The sequence below is a fragment of the Larus michahellis genome, chromosome Z (genome assembly GCF_964199755.1).
Source record: "Larus michahellis chromosome Z, bLarMic1.1, whole genome shotgun sequence".
Taxonomy (NCBI): Eukaryota; Metazoa; Chordata; class Aves; order Charadriiformes; family Laridae; genus Larus; species Larus michahellis.
In genome coordinates this window covers 54460590-54481716 of record NC_133930.1, presented here as the reverse complement: position 1 = coordinate 54481716, position 21127 = coordinate 54460590, and the positions used below count along the sequence as shown (strand labels likewise).

Sequence of the window (21127 nt, the reverse complement as noted above, 5' to 3'; positions counted from 1 at the left end):
TAATACTCTGTTTACACAATACAGCACTGGTCAAGATTCAAGGAAAATGGCATCCGTACCACAGTGTCCTTGCATTTCTATACAAACCTCTAGAGCAGATGCACTCAACCAGCACTAGATTAGGTCACTGTCATACTGACACCTTCTTTTTACCGTCAATTATGGTTATCGTCAATCACCAATGAATCAGGAAGGTGCCGTGAGAGACACAAAAATAAAAGCTTGGATCCTGTTCTAACGAGCCTTCAGCCTAAAAGTGTTCACAAAAGACTCATGTTACATATATCTATGAATTCAGGCTGACATTCACGATGAAAATATCTGCAAGAATATTGCTTTGGGTAGTTCTCTGGTTTTAAGCATGTGGACTTGAAAAATTTAAGACTTTTACAAGCCAAGGGTAAAAAATGTTATAGATGAATTTTCAACATTGCGTACTAAAGATCAAGCACAAAGATCATTTTGAAAGGCCTGTAGGGTTCCTACCTATGGGTTAAACTACCTAAGTTCTTGTAAAAATCATGACTGTTTCTTGAGAAAATTCAACTGATTCACTTATGATGCTCCTTTTTTTCTCCAAAGACAGCACTGGGAGCCAGGGGCTGCAATGTGAGACAGAACTGCTGAAACCTACCAAACCACCTGTAACATGGAAACAAAATACTTTGACTAAGGAACTCCAAAAGTTGACAAATGCCTTTACCACGAGGACTTCCAATGCTTTCATTTATACTCTCAAGATAACTTATCTCCCTGGCTGCTGTTGAATATTGCTCCTCAGTCTTTGCCTGTCACTTCATCATGGGCTCACTAGGTACCTCAGAATCAAAACTGAGCCTCTGTTTTGTGGATAATTTGCTTCACGGAGCAGACTTCAGCAAGGGTTAAGGTCAGGTTTTGCTTCTTCCACAGTTCCTCTGCCCTGCCCAGCAGGTCTCCACCTCAGACACACTCACCCTTGTATACAGTGCACCCCAGAACGCAGAACATTCTTCCCCAGCTCAATCAGGTGTCTCTGGAGTGGGCTAGCCCTGTGGAGAATGGACTTGAACATTTGGTACTACTGCTCTGGGTGCCACTGGAGCTGCTGCTGCCCGGAGCAGAGGGATTTGATACCACAGAGCAAGTAGATGAATCTGTGTATTCGAGCAACTGGAACAACTGTGCTGACAGGAAGAACAGCAAAGGTCTCAGTATGCACACGTATGCACACATGACTACGTCAGCTATGAGAGTTGCAGGTGCAACCACGACAGTTACATCTGCTGCTTTAGCAATTGGCCTGTTCGTAATTTGCAACCATCCCCAAATCTCAGCAGTATTCTGTAATGAGTCTTACCACATTTGTAAGCTGGGTAATGGCCAGTTCAAAATACACTGTGACAGGATCAGACACATTTTCCACTGGCCTGATGAACTGGTTGTACTGGGAGAAGAGTTTGTGAAATAAACGTTCCTCTGATTCACAGGCTGTGGTATCTGCATTGTAAAGATAAAGAACAGCTATGTAAGTGGTAAGGAAGAGGGAAAGAAGGTGCTGCATAACATACTAGTCCATGCTTGTGTCCATATATCAAGACACAGGAGCACAGAGAGAAGAGGGCCGCCAGAATGCTGACACTTGAAAGCATTTTCCTGTAGGACGTTGACCGCTGCTCCCTGTCTCCTCAAAGTGTAAGGTAATGGCCTGAATGGAAATGTCTCCTAAGCTGGATCTACCCTATGGGCCTCCATTTGGCCCACCCCAATATCAGACCAAAGTAGAATAAGGTGGTGTGAGGTAGAAAAAGTAGAAATGTGGTGGATTTCATCTTTGGGATTTTTTATGGTAAAACTGAGAGTTTATGAAAAGCATAGCTACTTTCTCAGAAATTAAAACCTTTAGGCTGCAACTACTTGATCAAAATCTATGTCTGGGACTTTAATTACATGATTATAATGATGCTTCCTAGTCTTAAAAACTATGACTACATTTTATCCTCATGTTCACTATTTCAGCTCTTTAGATAGTACAATTTTTGCTCTGAAGGAAGTTCATTTATTAAGTTCTATGAGGGAAAAAAAAGTGGAAATATTAAAATTTCTTACAGAACAGAATGCATCTTTGTAATACAGAGCCATTCTTTGGGAACAAGCTGTAACCCCCAGTCAATGCAGGACAGACCAGACGGCTTAGCGGGAATAAGGTATATGACAGACACTGAGCTGCCTCACTGCAGAGTCAAGAATAATGCTCTTAAACTGTTACATACAGCTCAAACCTGAAATGGTTATTTTCATAGTGCTAAAGGCTACAGACTTTGATTTCAAAAGGAAAGATTAAATCATGTGGACTCTGGCGACATCAGCTCAGAGAAATACTTTCCTTGAATAACTTTGTTATTTCAATGTTCTACTACAATTCAGCACTTAAATTCAAAATACCTTACAAGGCAAAGATTTAGAACTTGCTCATATTGAGCAGTGCTGTGTTATCAAAGCTATATGATGATGCCAAAGATATTGCTGATACAACTGAGGAAAAAATAGTTTTTCAGACAGATGGTCACAAGTTTTTGCATTAGTCCCAGACTGCACTAGAACACGTCAGGAAAGCAATCATGATAAGCCTTTATGACTGCAAATTTTAAACGTAGAAGGAGCTTGTGTCAAGCAGTGTTGTCTCTGGCGTAGCATAGGACATAAATTCTCAATTTACATTTCCTTTGGTGAACACAAGGGCCTGTAGTTGCACAGATGTCCTACAGGGAGATAGATGCTTAGTCTCAGTGTACTGCACTGGTTTCATGCTTAGACAGTCCTTCCCCGGTTTTTGAAAAAAATTACATTTCTGCCTCTAAGGTAATACAAAGCATGCTCAGATTCAAAGGACTATCACAATTAAATGTTGAAATGTTGGTTACTGGTAACTTACATGTATGGAAAGAAAATTCTAGTAAAACTTCCATGACTTGATGTTTTGTTTCATCCTTTTAACATCATCTGAAGAAGATACATGAATGTCTGTAAAGTCTGGATGTTTGTACATCAGGTATTGTGCCATTTAAAAAGGAAATTGCAATTTCCTTTTCGCATTTCCTCACCACCATCCATTGCACTGTGACTAGAAGTCCCTACTGTGGGAACATGAGTTTCTTACCAGTCTCAGGACTAAAGCCGGTGAGCCTAAAATCAAGTTTCATTTGAAATTTTCCTACTGGCTTCTTAACAGACACATGCTTTAAAACAGAAACAGACAGGTATTTAGGCCTTTCATTTTTATACTTCAGTTACAGATTCTCATCCCATTGGTGCTGCTTTAAGACAATCCCTTATGCCATGCTAACACAAGCACTGTAATTCATACATGTCTTGGTCATCAGCAGAAATGAGACTTTCAAAAAAGATGTAGTGTTGTAAAATCAAAAATCCTGCAGAGCCTCATTGAGACACGTACATGGAAATCACTCCAACATATCTAACCTTAGATTACAAACAACAGTGAACAAAAATATACCAAGTTCTCACTTTTGAAGGTGTGAGTACAGAACGTGCACATCTTTAGTCTGCATTATTTAAGCAATTGCAAAATTCAAGCACCAAATGAAATTACTAGAACTCTATTACATATTCATTTTTTGCTAGAAACAGTTCATCAATTAATTATCAAACCAAAATGAAGAGTTTTATGTGTGAAAAGTAGTATTGCTTTAGCTGTCTTAAAATACTGTTGAAATGTTACAGATTTCAAGTTAGAAATAGCTGGCAGAAGCTTTACATTTAATTCATTCCAGGAAAACAGAAGCAGAGACAGTGACTAGAAAATATTTTAGAGACTAGTATCAAAGAGAGCCTACCTTTAATCAAGGATGTGAACACGAATGCCCACACACAGAAAGCAGGGTAACACCAACACAGCCACCTCTCAGGATGCATTGCTAGCAGCAGAATAGGGCTTCTTTTTGAGAAGAGAGGTTTGGGGAAAGGAAGAGAAGGCAAGAAGCCCCCTGGATGTTAAGTAGGCGGTACAAAGATGGATTTCAGTTTTGCATTTGCAGCAAACTCTGCAGTCTGCTGGGCAAAGCAAAGCCTTGCAGAGTTGCTTCCACTATCACCAGGCGAGGAGAGTGCTGCGCAGAGAGAAGGGGGTCGGGCAGCATCCTATCAGGTGACTTTTCACATTTCCAGTCACCCGCACCCTTGCCTCTGGGGGAATGTATGAGACTGCAGGAGAGAGAGGGAAGGCAAGACACAGGGCGGCCAGCTGCAGCGTGGAGCAGGGGGAGGAATTCGCTCAGCCCTCCACCCTCTGTTTAAAGAACACTCATCCAAAAGCAGCTGCTTTAGCTATTGCCCGGAGCTCACCTGAGCGAGTCTGTCAGAACACGCAGAGATGAAAGAACTTCAGTTTCTTGGCTGAGAACTAATCTGCAGCAGGAGAAATGGATGCTATATGGTTTTAACACCTTTACCAGAAACCATTCAAACCTTGAAATAAGCACAGCATCATGTGATAGAATTGCCTGACGGTATTCTGAGTGAATAAATCTAAGGCAAGTAGATTTATTATTGCCGTCTGATAGGAACAACTAAGTATGACAAAAAAGTCAGCTCATAACATCAATTTTTCTATCATTTTTTTGTGTGTGCAGTTATTCCCATGCCAGTAGCCTGCCAGTGTGGAAATGGCGCAGTAACACAAAGGAAAAACATCAGGTGCTGTTACAGAAGTACCCAACAGGCCAAGTTCACCGGGACAGAGTGCTACTCTTAACCACAGAGGTTAAAAAAACAGACATCATGATCCTGTAGAGATTAATGCGTGTTCACTCCTCAAGCGTTCAGTATGCATGTGCTTGCAAGAGGAATGCCTGAAAAGAATCTCTAGGCAACGGGTCCAAGATGCTGAGGGCCCTGTTTAACTGCAGAGGAGTGAAAGGCAGCACAGGTTACTTGGTGCCATCCAGCCTCCCAGAGAGCAGCTTGGGTAGGGAATCTTCTTTATGTGTGCTCAATCCGGCATGAACAAGTCCGAACGACTGGATGAATGATTTGATCAAAATAGAAATGCTGTTGATTTCCAGGCAGTTACAATGAAGTGTGGAGAGAACAGCCATAATCAGAAAAAAGAGTTTCCCCACACTGCAGAGCAGAGGCAATACTGCAGCTCAGGATGAGAAAGTGATTTATCTTCTACAGAAGTTGTTAAAATATGGGAGGAGGGAACAGATTTGTCTGGAAGAAAGAGGCTCAGGAATGAGTTGCCTGCATAGAGAAGATATCTGAAGTGGGCAAAGTTGCCCATGGCAAATGTTGAGGAATGAAATGTCTTGGAGGATTACTAACAGCAGCCCTACTCCAGGGCTCACTGGAGCCTTGAGCAGAGTGATGAGAAAACAAAAAAAATCAAAACACAAGAGTGTTTGGGGGGCTGGGAGTCATCTTGCACTCTCAAAAGCAGCAGCAAACTAAACATGGTTGTAAGTGAAGACTACAAGGCATGGCTGAGGCATCTCCAAGCTGAAGTTAGATATAAATTCTCCTTACAAATGATTTTAAGATGAAAATGTGGGTTTCATCATAGTGATATTTCTGGTAAATTTAAATTTTGCCACATTTTCCAAGGAAAAAAAAGTAAAAGTTACAAAAATATTTTTGCTTTGTGTCTGGTTTTCCCAAGTTGCAATGTTTGTTAGAACGATGTTAACAGTCCAGGTCCATAACCTTGCGGTTCTCTCTTCTTATCCAATGGAGCTCATATTTCCTTCTTGAACTTATGCTTCCCATGGTGCACTGTGGCTAACAGAATTATGCAGCCACGCGGCATCACAAGGTGCCTGTGGCTGGCTGTAGTCATGGCATATACACTCCTGTTAAAGTCCTGAGTTGTAGAAACATGACATATGGTAACATACTCAGATGCAATTTGAAAACAAACTGACCCCAAATTACAATGTTTTGACATTTCCAAACAGGCCAGGGAATCGGGTGCAAGACGTTAACATACCTGCAAACGCATATCTGAGTTAAACTGAAAGGTCTTCAGAGGTAAGGGTAATGACTGCATTTCGCCTCTGAAGAGGAGGAGACCAGTGGCAGGGCAGCTAGCGTGGTGACCCTTACTGCCACACTCGAGGTAAAGAGTTGCTTTGTTATGGGGAGAAAGGGACTGGGGAAGCAGGCTGAGCTAGGAGGCAATACCAATCATTCTGTGGGCACATGGCAGGAGGGATTGTGCCACACCTGCCCTGCAAGTGTGTGCTACCCCTGGAGTGGGTGCTGCCTTTGGGAAAGGCTGAAGAGGAAGGCTGATGTTCAAACTGGGCCATGACAAGCTGCTGTTGAGGCATCCAGATGGAGAGTCCAGAGAGACCAGCCGAAGTACTGCCTCAGTGACAAGGAATTCAGCTGGAAGCGGAGCAAGAAGTTTGTGAATCATTGGCACTAGGGAAGATACCTAATTGAATCTAACATGAATTGGCCAAGGAAGGTATCAACATGCCAGGGTCAAACGGCAAGCATGTACTGACAGGCTTTCACTCTTCCTTTGCCCTTCATTTGTGGAAGAAGGGGCTAATTAAGTCCCTTCACATGTGCTTTTACTCTCCAAGAACATACTGACTCAGAGCAAAATTTCTGGCTTCCTCTCTTCAGGTGAGGAGTCTCAGGCAAAAGAGGACAAGCAGCTTTCAGGGATGCACCAAATCTGCTCACTATAAAGATTTCTAGCACATGGATGCACTTTATCCCTGGAGCTTGAGATTGTAAAAGTTGCATGGTGTTGACTGTGAAAAAAACACCACGACCCATATGAAGGGTTGCCTGTGCGCCCTGTAACTCTGGCTGAGGGCACATTTCCCGGTCCTATTGGCAATCCTAGTGACAGATCCTGACTTTTGGAGTCAGGACTGGGTTGGAATGTCTGATTTTTCCCTCTAAAGCCAAGCAGTTCACTGCTGGAGAGCCGTATCTGAATTGCTTGTAGGCTTTGACAGCAATGGGTTCACCTGCAGCAGGGCTGTGATGAACACATTTTCCATGGTGAGCCACTCATGTCCTTACCACCTTCCGAAAAGACACTGAACCCACTGTGGGAGTTCATTTCGCAGCCTTGTCAACTGTTTGCTAACTACCACTAGGCAAGTGAGTTTGCACCTAGGGGCAACTGCTCCCCCTTCCACTGCTGGTCTACATGCACCGTGGGGGGATGAATCTCATCTCACTGTTTTCTTGCTCAGGGCTACCCATACATTTGCTTGTTAGGTCTGCGCTGATGTAGCTGTGAAGGTGGCAGGGATCTCAGCAGCACTGTGTGTTATGACTAGTCTGCTACTTACCACTTTTGCAAGCAGACAGCTGTTAGGGAAGCAATTAACTCAGCTACAGCTCACTCCTATCTGGGTATTCACACACAGCGCTTCCCTGGGGATGAGACACCTAATGCTAATAAAAATGATGATGAGGAAGGAAACTTTAATGGGATAGTGAAAGTATCAGTCTTACTGAAGCCACCTTTCTGACAGTTCTGTAGTCAACCTTGGATAGCTTGTGCATTAGCTAAGTTAAGGTAAAGAGGGAACTTGGTAAAACTCACAGACAGAGGGGAGATTTCTGAGAGTGGGAGATGGTTTAATTTGCGCAGGCAAATGAAGGCTAAACTGTAAAGGCTGAGATGTGAAGCTGCGCTGCAGGCCCTGAGTGATGAAGGAATAGTTTAGTTTGCAGAGGTTGTTGTGACTAGTGCTTTTTCTGTGCCTGTGCTGCACAGACAACTCAACTGCTTGTGAACACTGACATTTTACCTTAAAATGCTCTGCTCTAATTCATGGCAGTTGGAGACTGTCACCTTCCAGGTCTTTCAAGCAAAGCTGCCATATCTTGTCAGGCATAACTCCAGTTGAGAGAGAAATAAAGCAGGCTTTTTAACCATTCAAGGCATTGCAGACCTTAGACAGGGAGGCAGAGGCCATCTCTGGGAAAACCCTGTGAAAGAAGTGCTCTATCTCAGCAAGCACTGGGCTTAAAGTGGAAATCACCAAGAGATGTTTTTCACACAAGTAGTTGGGTGAAATAGTCACAAAGATTTATACCTTCTGGAGGCAAAATTTCAGAATCTATTAACTGTGTGGTCAGAGTTATCCTTCACTAACAAGTGTTCATCTATTACTGAGGCAGGGCAAATCATTGCTCCCTGCGTGCTCCCTTCTTATATCATCCAGGAGGTGTTTTGTCTCAGCTGTTTTTCTTGGTTACTCCTGCTCTTTGTTTCTGAACTGCATTCCCCTAGATCTACTCCCTCCCCTCAACTCAGTAGGCAAATGCTTGTCTGATGGGCTTTAGATCTCAGTTCCATCTCCCACCTTCCCCATTTTTAAGTCCTTTTATTGCTCTCCTTCTCATACTATCCTTGTGTAACTTCATCATGGCACTGTCCTAATCTCCTGTGTCATCCCTCAGTGATCTGGCCTCTGCCTGCCTCCTTGCACTCACTTTCTTTTCCTCCCTCTCCCCTTCACCTTGCACCTGTCCACGCTGAAAACACTCCAATTACCACAAAGCCTTCCACTACCTGCTGGTCTCCTCCAAACCTGTTTCCTTCTTTTTTTCTTCCCTCTCATTTTTTTTATTCTCCTCTCCTCTTTATCTATCCATCTTCTTGCCTCTCTCTCTCTTGTGGATGAAGCAGCAGAGGATCAAGAGGTGATGAGAAAGACAGGGGAAGGAGAGAAGAGTGGTAAATTTTCTCCTCTCTTATTCCTTTTTGTTCCTGTTACTTATTCTTTTCTCTCCCTTTATGCCTGCTACAATCTCTATCTTTCTAGACCTCCCTCCTTTTCCTCTTTACCCCGATATCTGAGATCACTTTGTTTCTCCCTCTCTGTGCTCCCCCTTCTCTTCCTCCATTAATGTTTTGTCCTCTGAAGCCTGCTCCACCTGCCATAGCTTGGTGCTCCAACACTGAAAAGCACAACACAACGCACAAACATGCATTGGCTTCCACAGGTGCTGAAGCACCACCTCCCATGTTCACATTGAGACATGTGTGCAAACACCCTCACTCTCACACAACTCTGAATACATTATGTTGTCCTCTCACTTGCATGTGTGTGCACGAGCAGAGCCATGCCCTTCTACCTATGTGAAATCTGGCATATCTTCTTCATAAATGCTTGACATAGAATCATAGAATCGTCTAGGTTGGAAGGAACCTTTAAGATCATTGAGTCCAGCTATTAACCTAACACTACCAAAACCACCACTGAACCATGTTGCTATGCACCACTTCTACCCCTCTTCTAAATATCTCCAGAGTTGGTGAATCAACCACTTTCCTGGGAAGCCTGTTCCAATGTTTGATAACCCTTTTGGTGAATAAATTTTTCCTAATACCCACTCTAAAACTCCCTTGGTGCAACTTGAGGCCATTTCCTCATGGAAATGCAACTGGCAACACCAGCCTGCTGAACCCTAAATTCTTTAGAGAACCAGTATTCCTACAGCTGCATAGAAACAATACCAACAGCAGCACTTCTCCATTCCTTTTTTTTATTCTTCTTCTGTGGCGTGAGAGCCACTGGGAAATGGAGAAACACAGCTCTTTCTGGGGTGCTTGAAGAATAAAGCATTATACTGCTGTTTGCTCTGACCTTTCATATGCTGTACCTGCCTCGTCTGTGGCAATTACAGTCTCATCAGGGCAGAAGGTTTCTATTAACTTGTGTTAATGCTGAGTGCAGTTGGGATCCCCTGTTTTGTTTGACTCCTGGATACCACTGCAACAAACCAGGCTAATCAAGCATTTATCGAAGAATATTAGGAATCCAGTTTTCACTGCCTCGTTGGCAGACATTCAACTATCACAGAAGCACTTCCAGGTCATTACCCTTTGCTGAGTGTTAGTACAGTCCAGCTTGTGAAGTCTCACACCCTGAAGAGTACATTCACACAGCTGGTTCACCTCCCGCGCTCCCTGCAGCAAATCCTGGATGTCACTCATGTGTAAGCCCTGGGCTTTGGCCTCTCTCCTGCTCTGGGACCTCATGTGCCAACAGCGTTTGCTCTCTGATCCACCAGGCACTGACTAGTGGCTTCTAATGTGCAGGAGATATGAAGCATGAGCGAGGATGGAACTTCAATGGCTACTGTGTGCAAATGTGTGCAGTAATGTGCTCATGCTTCAGGATGATTTATATTAAAGCATTTTTTTGTTAGGTTTTAAATGATGGGTGGGAAGGGACCTTGCAGCTTGCATTGATTAGAGCATTTCTACATATTGAGGACAGAATTTCTTTAGTTCAGTAGCTTCCTCTGTGATACAGTCCTTTCTTCCTTTTTCTTTTGTTTTGAAGAGATGGAACCACAATACCTCTGCCAGAATCCCCCTGCTGCCCCAGCTATAACGTCTGGAAAGTCAGGCAGTCATTACACACTGAGTAGCCAAGTACATTAATGGGGGTGCCTGTTCCTATAATGCTACCTGCTAAGCAGCTGCAGTACCCACAGTACAACGCAAAGATCCATCTTTTATAAGCTGAAGCATCTCTGATGGCAACATCCTCAAAGCACCTTCCATTGTACATATGGGGTCAAATAGCATCACGGTTTTTTTAGCTACAGAGCCTTCCAGCTTGGGCTAACTCTTCTTTAAACTGATGGTGATTTACATAGGCTGATAAAATCTGATCCACTTCAAGGAACTAAAACCCAAATCAATCGTCTCTTTTTGGCTTTTCTAGCATTCTTATTAGAGCAAAAGTCCTCGGAGTATGTTTTCAACATGTAAAATACATGTTTCCACACTTCACTAAAAAACCAAATACCTTTTTTTGGCACAAACGTACTTTCACATTGTGGGGCGGCATGGACTGGATGTTTCTGTACCATTTTTTGACCTCTTTGCCAGACATGCCATTTCTCTTTAATCCCAAATGAAAATCAAAACACATTTTGAAGCAGCTCTGAAGGGACATAATGGAGATAGACCAGCAGACAATCTCTTTGTTTGTGCACATAGTTGTGATAAAATAAATAATGTAAAGACCACACAAGGCTGGGTAGGATCTTTTGGAAGCCACCTAATTCTACACTGACATCTGCAGTACCTCCAAGGATGTTACTATAGCCAACATTTTACTTCTAAGAAATTTAGCATCTCATAAGTAGAGAAAAAAACAAAGCAAGCAGAAGTGTAAATGGAAATTCTCAAAAGGATGCTCTGACATAATATCCTGAAATGATGGATTATTGGATTCAGTGAGTGTAGGGGGCTCGTCTAATGGCCTCTTCCTGTAATGAGGATAATGGGTATAGTAGCAATATTGTTAGGGAAAATATGATAGCAATGAGTATGATGACTCAAAAGGGTATGCATCTTGGAATGAAAAGTACAGGATCAGATAGAGCAAGAGAGTGATGGGAATATGGCTGCAGTAAAGAGTCCCAGACTGAAGGTCTGAAATTTCCTAGCCTAAAAGGGATGGAGGAAAAGAAGAACATTAGGGGATTTAGCACAACAGGGAATGTTTCTTGGAAATAGGAGGAGCATGATGGCCCTAGAAAATAATTACTGGGGGACAATGTGGTTTTGTCTGTGTATAGCATCACAGACATCCCTGGCATCAAGCCAGATTAACATTCATTATAAATTGGCCTTGGAGAGGTCAGTGAGTAGACAGAAAAAAATATGTGATGACATAAATATTCTTTGAACAGGAAGCTCGGGTGAAATAAAGAACGGTTTTTCTATTCCTACTTCAACCATTAGCAACATATATAGAAAATAAAACCCTCAGAGAGGAAATAAGTTAAATACAGTATGTCTCCCAACTTTTATCCCAAAATCTGGAGTAGGAAGAACACCAAACACTTGGACAACCAGAAGAGAGAGATGTAGGATAAATCTTCTCAACATAGATGTATCTCCTGGAAGCTTCCTGCCCACTGCATGTCCAAGTGCAGCAGAGATAAAAAACACTTGACTACACAGTGATAACACCGTATGCATTCCTGTCTCATTAAATGTTAGATTCCACCTGGGATAGAAACCTCAGAAACCCACCACATCTAGACCAGGCAGCTTGACGTTCCTCTGTCACTCATTTTCTGTCAGAGGACAGAAACTGAAGAGAAGCTAAGTGAGGGAAAAGCTTTTGTCAGGTTGGACACTTAAGTAAACCTTTATACATAGCTGATATTGAAGAAAAGCCTTAACAATGCACTGGGTACTCTGAAAGCCTAGGTCCCAGCTGGCACCCCAGCCATTACCAAAAAAAGCAACATTTGAGGGAACATGTAAATGCATGAGGTTAAAAATCCATGTCAGCAGGAATTCTGACATTCACTTCTCAGATTTCCCCGGTAATAAAACTAAGCCAACCTGCGGTACCTCTGCCTGAAATCTGAGACACTTCTCCCAGGTGACGAAAACGTTGAAGGACACTGTTTCTCCATGGATCATAAAGAGACCATAAACTTTCTTTGAGAATTGTTAAGACCTCAGTCTTTACTCCTTATTCTGGAATACTGGAATGATTTACAAATGTTTCTCTTAAAAATTCTTCATGTCTAGCCCCCCAACACCTCCCAGGGCATCACAACATTTTAATGGACACTGCAAGGGTGTTTGCTCAAGGTAAAGGGGACTCTGATAGAGAAGGATATCCTTCTGGAAGCAAGATAGGTGCTGCAGTATTTTGTAAGGGCTCAATATATTTAACACATACCTCTAAAAGCGTGTGTAAGAATTTGCCATATCCAGTGAAAATGAATGGAAAATAGCTGAGCAAAAATATAAAAAAAATATGAACTCTACACTACCATTTTCGTTAAAATGAGCCAGGGATCTGCAAAGTTTAAGTAAACCTGTTCTAGTCAGAGTCTGTGAGATGCTCTTATCCTTAGTGTCCTGTGGCTTTTGAAGAATCTTGTTTGGGATTATTTATGGTCGGTTTTGTGAGTAGTTTTGATCCCTTTCAATTAGCAAGTATTAATGTTATTTTTTTTAACCTGGCTTATTCCCTTTCTGCTCCTAAAGACCATATCCCCACCCTGGAATAACAAAAGTAGTATTAAAAAAGTTGGATCTGAAAGAACCCAATATTTCTCTCTCCACCTGTTTTCCCAATGTGTCATTAAAGATTTCTGGAGTTTCTCAAAGCCATTGGGCAGTGAAGATGCAAGGGCAGCCACATATTCCAGTGTCAAAAAGACTGACTTTGCATGAGTTCTGCACAAACACACTGAGAGACATCCTGTCTTCAAAGGGATCAGTATCTAAACTGGCATAGGAGACAAGGCACGGAGGAAAAAAATCTCAATGGTGACATGAACACCTGGAACAGCCAAAGCGCTGAGCAATCATGGAATCAACTAAAACTGAAGAGGAAAATGTGGCCTTCAGGGCACTAACCACAAAGGGATACTTCCTGGACAATCATCCATATTCACAATCATAGTTTCGTATGAAACTAAGCCCCTATTTCTGTTTCTAATCAGATTTCAATAGAAATTGGTCAGCAGGAGCCCTTCTGGCAAAAACTAAAGACACAAAATCTTGAGAAATTTTGGAGCAAAATGAATGATGGGAACAGGCAGGAATTTAGTCTGTCAGACCTCAATAGTTCTGTTACAATTCCACATGGAACTGAGAAATTGTGTAAATGTTTTTCTTTTGACTCCACGAAAACCTATCAAAGTATGCAGGTTTAGAGCAGCACTGATGTCAGACCCTTGGCATGCAATAAAGCACATTAAGTGTGCTTGGATTTCCCATCAGCTGAGAACTTTGGTCAGAATTCTTCTCAAAGGACATTTTTCTTCTCCAGATGGAACTGGTGCAAGTCTCTGGTGAATTTTGTCCTCATTGAAAGAGAAAATTATTATCTCTGTGTTAAAACTGCGTCTGCACTGTGCCACAAACTTGTACTTAGATTGTGCCAGCACATCTTAGCAGTGTTGTTTTAAATAGCCCAGAGATATTTTTCTGAACCATTTCTATACAGTTTGTCAGAAAATCATCCACATTTTCACACGACATTTTCATTTCCTTTTAGGTAAAAAATGAAAAACGAGGAAACGAAGTATTTGGCCAAACCTAAACTCCCTGACAGTGCTCCTGGCAAGGAGCAGAGGAGCATGCTATGACTGTAGTGACATACAGAAGCCTTAGAATAGCAAGCAGCCAAGTGACATCTCCCACGAAATCTCATCATGACAAGCCTCCTATGTGAACTGTTTCAGTTTGGGGTTGATTTATATGAAGGGCAAGGAGAGGACTCTTTTACCCTTAGAAAGTGGTGCCATCCTTCTGCAAACAGAAATGCTTAGCCAAAACTCCAGACTTCAGCTGAAAATATTTTTAATCCACTTTATTCATTACTTAATTGCTGGCTCTCAAACAAAGTGTAGTGAGAAAGACAGCTGTGGGACTGACAGAATTTAAATCAATCACCATCTGCAAAGAACAAAGACATTGCAATGTAAGTGACCAAAGCTCCTGTGGTCTTGAAACATGCTACTTTGAGATGCCTGAGTTATGATTTTTGAGGCTGGCCTAAGTTTGCATGTGGAAGGACTGCACTTCAGGGCTGCCAAAGGAGGCTAGCTGCCCATTCCCATTTAAATGGATGACAAATTAAGATCTAAATTTTATGGTAATTCAGAAAGAAAGAAAAAACCCCTACCCTCTGCTATGTGAGGAGCAATCCCCCTAAGAAAACAGTAACTCGGTAACTGAAAACACAAGTGGGTGCATTCGGGTTAAAAAGAGGCAAGTGGCGGATCTTGCTTTTGATACGTTGGTGGACTTGCCCATCTGCCCTGCGGACACCTTCATATTAGTGAGAGAGGCATGGAAGCCATCAGCAAAGTTGAGTGACTTTCTTCTTTATGTAGCTTTATTTTTGTTAAATGACTGTCTGACAGCTACAAAGATCTGTACACTTCATTTAATGTATGGTTTTGTGAACCTTATGAGCTCAGACATTTCTAGGACAGGCTGAGCCATCAATACCTCTTGTGCCTCTGGCCAAAACGTGTAAGGAGAAAGTCTGATGTCATTAGGGTCAGACACCATCTTTTCTGTTGTGCTCTGAAACAGCAGGAAGGAAGAAGAGAGAAGGAAGAAAAGAGAATAACGGCAACCTCATAATGAGCGTCGTGACTAAGAGAGGGAGGAAGTGGAAAAATTAATTAAAAACATCCTCTACTTTAGTTATACAAGTATTGTCACTGCCTATTACTTATGACCAAGGCAATGTCTGAAGGGCACAGGCTTCAAGTTTTGTACACAGGCTTGTGATTAGACAGGAGTGTTTGGTGATGAGTTGCCATGCCACAGTTTTTGTGATGCAGTCTTAGGTTTAGGCAGAGCTGAGATATCCCTACCTTTGCTTCAGGCAGAAGTAGGTAATCTGCTTAATGGGAGATTAATTCTATCTAACTCTAGCTATCCAGAAATGGGGTGTCCATTTCAAGGCCTTCTCTGTTATCAGTGGAAGAAGATTTGCTGCTGCAGAGTTTAACTTAAACCAAGGACACCTCAGAGCCTGTTCTGCAGGGACCAGCGAACTCTGCCTTCTGGGTAGCTTAGGTTAGGCCAGACAGATCCCACCCTTTTTCCTCCCCTTGTTTCATCTGGCACAGCAGGATTGCAATGCTTTGATTCTTAGATGTTCTCTAGACTCTGAGACTGGCACAGACTCTCCATTTGCTGTATGCTTGTACCACCAGACACCCTCTACAATTTGCAAAGTAGGCAGTGACAAGGAAGATGTTCACGTGGATAATACTTAGGGCAGACTTACATGAACAATGAGAAGAATTTGCATCACTTAAGGAGAAAACTGGGTGACAGAAGTGAGTAAAAATATGACAATTCCTTTGCAGGCCTCCAGAGGCTCTGCAGCAGGTCCTATGTTTGCTTCCTGTGCTATGTGCCTTAAGGCATTGTAACTATAATATAGTACATATATTGTATTTGAGCTCATGACTCATCTATATGAATATCTAATAAAGCAAAAATTGGTGCAAAACATATGATAATAAACAGTAATACAGTTGGGTAGCAGAGTGCTGTAACTAACTATTGTGATTTGCTTTTTGGCAGAGCATCCAGCAGCACATTATTAAGAGCATTTTAAATCAGCCTGCATTACTTGCATAAGGAGAATATAAATATGCAGTCACAGTCTAAGCTGAAGCATGTGTTGAGTTTGAATGTGCAAAGCAGGCCAGGCAGATTTCAACTGTCATTCATACATGCTACAAAAGATGCAGCAGTTTTGAATCAAGAGTGGTGAAGAAAGTAAATATAAACTGGCAGGGCACCCCTTGCCTTCAGGGGTGCAAATTCAGCAGTAAAGTTCCAGACCCACAAATGCAACCATTAAAGGAAAACACAATGAAGAGCAAGAAGTGACACCAAGTGGCAACCGTGATCCACAGGGCATCACAGCAAGTTGGTGCCATGTCAAACATCAGCACCAAGACAGGCAAGAGCGTGTCAGTGCTTATCTAACATATTTACATTGTCAATCACCTGCAGCTTGACAAGGAAGAGCAAAGGGTGAAATTCCTGGAGTAAACCCACGAGGACTGTGCAGCAATGACAGCTAACATCTGCTGGAATTAAAACGTCGTTGGCTCATCCAACAAGACCCCCTAGTTTAGAGATGGCTAGAAGACTTGCAATTCAGACAAGGTCAAGGTTTGAAAGAAGTCAAAAATAGAATGAATGGACACATTTTTTGCAAAGACACCTCACTTTCCTTGGCTGCCTCTACAGCCAGTAGGAATTTTTCAAGTATCCTAATTTGTGTTTTTTAAAGTGATTTCTCTTGAAAAGAAAATGGTTAATTTTGGGAGGGGGAAAACCCCCAAATTTAAAGCCAGTTTGATAAACATCTCTAGATTTTACTGCCTTGGTAGCCTGTACCCACAGTATACTTTGTTACTTGTCACATAAAAAGCTATCAAAGAGATTACAGAGCTCTATTTCGTTTCTATCGTTTCTATAGTTTGTTTCATCCTTCCACCTTTAACCCAAAAATTACTCTGAAGAAATTCTTATCAGTACGGCTGAAGTTTGCAAAATACAAGCCAAAGAAGAGGATATAGTTTGGAAAGTAGACATTCCAGTGCTGCTCCTTTGCATCCCCTTTTCCCCCAAAAAGTCATCCTTTCTCACCTATTTGGTCAGACAGAAACTATGAGGAGTAACATAGAAATCTGGGAGCAGTAAAATGTGCCCCATGAAGAAAAATGAAGCCACCATAAAGAAAAATAAAAACACAGGATGTCATCACTCTAAGGAGACCTGTTTTCAGACAGCAACCTCTTATTGACAAGAAACGGAGCGTTGACTCCCCTGATAAGGGGAATATATATCTGTGTGGTTTTGTGTGTGCATGCATATAAATCTAATCATGTTGATAGGTTGGGAAGGCCCTAAGACTGCAAGGCATACTTGAAACTGATGCATTGTGCTAATCTAAACCCTCTGATGATCCTGTCCTATCCAGATTAGGCTGCATCACAGCGTGTAATGGTACAGAAGCATATGCCCATAAAATCCCAAATGAGCGTGCAACGCTTATGTCTGTTGAGCTGCTAAAGCTGCTTTGGACTTCAAAGGAAAGCAGTTGTGCTCCAGTTCAAGGAGTTTACCAGTTCATTTTCAGAAAGTGGTAAAACTGAGAAGTCTAACCGTGCCAAAGAGTTTACAATGTCTGTTCAGGAAACATCTGCAAACCCCTGAAGCTGGATGACCTTGTGTTCTGTTTTAATATATTGTTTGAACTCCAAAAATTGCAGTTTCAACGTGTATTATTTCAAGAGTTCTGTTCCTTGAAAATGAGTATTCAGTTAACTTGAGCACATCCACTCCACCACTGTGCAAATGGAAAAACCTTGCCTGAGAAATGTTCCCATGGATTATCTACCCACAAGCATAACCTACAACTTCTCCTTGGACCAAAACCTGTGGACAAGCATAGCAACAATCTTTCAAGCAACACAACAAGTCCTTCTTGCTTTAGCCTGGGTACCGCTATGCACGTCTACTTTGCAGGACTTGTTTATCTCATTCTGTATCAAGCTAAGCATGAACACAAGTCTGCAATGCAAATCCCAAGCTTTTCTTTTCACTTGAGTGCACTCATTTTTTTAGCAGGCACTTCCTGCCATTACAAAAAGCTTCTAGAGAGCACTGTATAAAATGGTGGAGAAGCTGTCAAGAGGCCGTTGCCCTAGGACTGGTCATTGCTTTTTTAGAAGAAGGATGGGCCTTCTGGGGAAGCTGTATGAAATGCTGGCATGAATATTCTGCACTGTCATTTCCAATGGCAATGAAATGGGAAGGTTATCACAAACTCTCACTATTTATTTACGGCTTGTGTACAACTGTGACTACAGGTAGGTCTGTCAAGATACAAGATTTGCTATGAGTCTAAGCCAGGTAGTGTAGGGGAGGGGATATGCCCGAGAATTGTATGCACGTACTTAAAGAGACCTTTGGGGAGCACAGAGGAGAGGCACATCCATTTCACAGACAGCTAGAGACTGTCCAGCCCTGGCGGGGTAAGGGCACTGACTTGTTCCTCCTCTAATATGCTAGCATTAAGCCTTTGCAAAACGAAGTAACACGAGTTAATAAATCATTAGGTGAAGTATTTCCAGTGCCTTTCCTGAACTTTATTCCTTCAGTTTTTAAGTATCTCTCAGTGGCCTGTTACTCTGCTCTGTTCTTCAGTTCATGACTGAAATAGAAAGGCTGCAGAGCTGCGGGGAAGATACTGATGGACAGCTCTGCAAATTGTTCCAACTGAACCATAAAACTGTCAAACAAATGATACATGTTAGTTGTGATGGCCCTATGCCTCCCAGAAATAAAGTGGATCCTTAATGGAAGACTTTGGTAAGGAATTAAACATTAATTAGGACTTATACAAGATGGATATAAAAGGGATTAGAGACAAACCACACGTTTGCTGTGGCAATGGTAGAATCAAAGGCAGAGCATTTATTTCTGAACTTTGGTTTCTTGACTGATTATGAGCAATACAGACCTACAGCTAAGAATATCATATGGCAGAGGAAAACATCTTTATTCCTTGTTTTGAAAGGCGTAGTGGCCCTATGCCCTTAGTTTTCTTTACCTGCTTCACAAGCACAGTGCTGGGAGAGTACTTATGTTCTCAATTATTGACATGGTTCCTAACTGGAAGAGCTTCTAATGGGTTACTTCATCAGCTCATATGATGGCCACAGGAGGTCTAATATGGAAAATAAGGCTATAGATGTCAAAGTGGCAAATAGCTTTGTGATGGAGATACAGTTTTAATTGAGTACAGTTGTTTTGAGTTATTTAGACAAAATAAGCCAATGAAAGCTTTTCAAAGGCCTTAAAGAGCAGCCATTCTGATTTTTCTAGAGGTCTTTGTGATTTGTTATTATTTTTGCCTCTGCCTCTCCACAGCCCACGTAAAATATCAGTTACAATCCATGCCCTGTGGAACAAACAAGTGAGAATGTGTAAACCCTGTGCCTTTCCACTTTTGGGACAGGCTTCCAAATCTGTATTAATTAGTATGTTGACTGGCATTTAACCTGAGCTTAGTGTTCGAATCATGAGTCATCATTGACACTAACGCCACCAGCATCACAGATTTCCAAAACTTGCTGTCAGACCGAACACAAACGATTTTAATTCCAATTCACAAAAAAACCCCAAAACCCACGTGTCTGTTGGATTCTGTTTACCAAGCATTATGACAAATGATAAGTTCATTGACCCATTAAGAACAGATACATAAATAATAAATATTCCCTCCTGGATCAGCTGTGAAACAGAAGCTGACACAAATATTGTAGCAACTGGAAGCACCTGGAAACTGTAACCACAGCTCAAGTATTTGCTCTTGCCCAGCTACAAGTGACTGGACTCAGTCTCCATTTGTTTAGTACTATGAAGTACAATTCAATTCCGTGAAAGGTCCACTGGTTAACATTCTTTGAACAGTAGCACACAGTACTACCACTGTTGGACCATAGAATTTGAAAGTTTCCCTTCTGGCCTTTAGCTATTCCCACTCATGCAGAAGAAAGGTGTGCACAGAGGACAAAACAGATTCACCATGCTTCCCTGTTCAGACGCAGTGCACAGAAGGAATCACAGAGTTGCAGACAGCGTGGTTTCCTCTTCCAACTAGACTCAAAACTTCTGATAGGCACTTCTGCATGGCACTTCTGAGGCCATGCAGCTTCTTCTGCTGCTGCACTGCTATGAAAACTACCCCGTTTGCCAGCTCAATGTCTCCAATGAAAACAAACTCATCAGGGTTATGCCTGGTCCTTACACAGGCATGAATCCTTTCTCTTCCATCCTGGTAGGCACATTTTCTTCCCCATATTCAGAGCCAAGTTCCTGATAGTTGTGCTTTTCTGAAGCCACATAGCACTCTACCTGCTTTTGGACATACAAATTTTTGCCCACCCAAAGGTATGAGTGTTGGCGAGAAAGAGTTGTGGTTTTCCCCTTCTAACTTCAAGGTTACTCTGCGTGAACATTACAAAGGCTTTGTGCATAAATACAGATTAAGCTTTGCTGAGCAGAGCAGAAAAGTGAATTAAAAGAGCCCTGCCTTCAGCTGCATCTATGTGACACCCAGCAGACAGTTTTGAAAAAGACCATGCTGCCCAGAAGGCTTCCCGGGAAATTGTCATGTCTGACATGGGAGGTAACCATCTACACATGCTCACAAGCTGCCCAAGATGTGCTAGACTGTCACAAATTTATGAAAAAGCCTTGTAGCTGCTTCCAGTCAAGGACAACACAAGTAAGAAACAGGAGCTGACACTGAATGTGCTCTTCTAAGAAACCTCCATATATAGAGATTGCAACAAAAGGTAAATCTTTTACCTCTGCATGAGACTTGGAGAAGTTCGCTAGAAACTCCTCCAATGTTTCATCTCTTTGTATGCTTTTGGCAGAGTGACCTGTGGATATCAGCTACTCACCCTCTGCCCACCCTGTGCGCTGATGCCTGTTCTAGGAGCAATGATAGCACCAAAGACCGTTCAAGGTTTGAGGGATAAATCTGTTCTTTCCTCCACACTCAGCCTCCCTTCCTCAAAGCAAGAGATGGAACAT

General features: G+C 42.2%; 1 protein-coding gene across 2 annotated transcripts in view; it reads right to left on the bottom strand.

The window, feature by feature from the left end:
* Nucleotides 1–21127, bottom strand: part of CHRNA6 (cholinergic receptor nicotinic alpha 6 subunit) — a 34446-nt gene that overhangs the window by 11301 nt on the left and 2018 nt on the right. The window contains exons 1-2 of one of the 2 annotated variants that reach the window (XM_074569334.1): nucleotides 3837–4157; nucleotides 1340–1479 (exon numbers count right to left, since the gene is read on the bottom strand). In XM_074569334.1, the coding sequence (XP_074425435.1) occupies nucleotides 1340–1479; nucleotides 3837–3915 (219 nt within the window). In that variant the 5' untranslated portion in view covers nucleotides 3916–4157. Of the gene's footprint in view, nucleotides 1–1339; nucleotides 1480–3836; nucleotides 4158–21127 lie in introns of those variants that run through there. The other variant, XM_074569335.1, reaches the window with a different exon arrangement.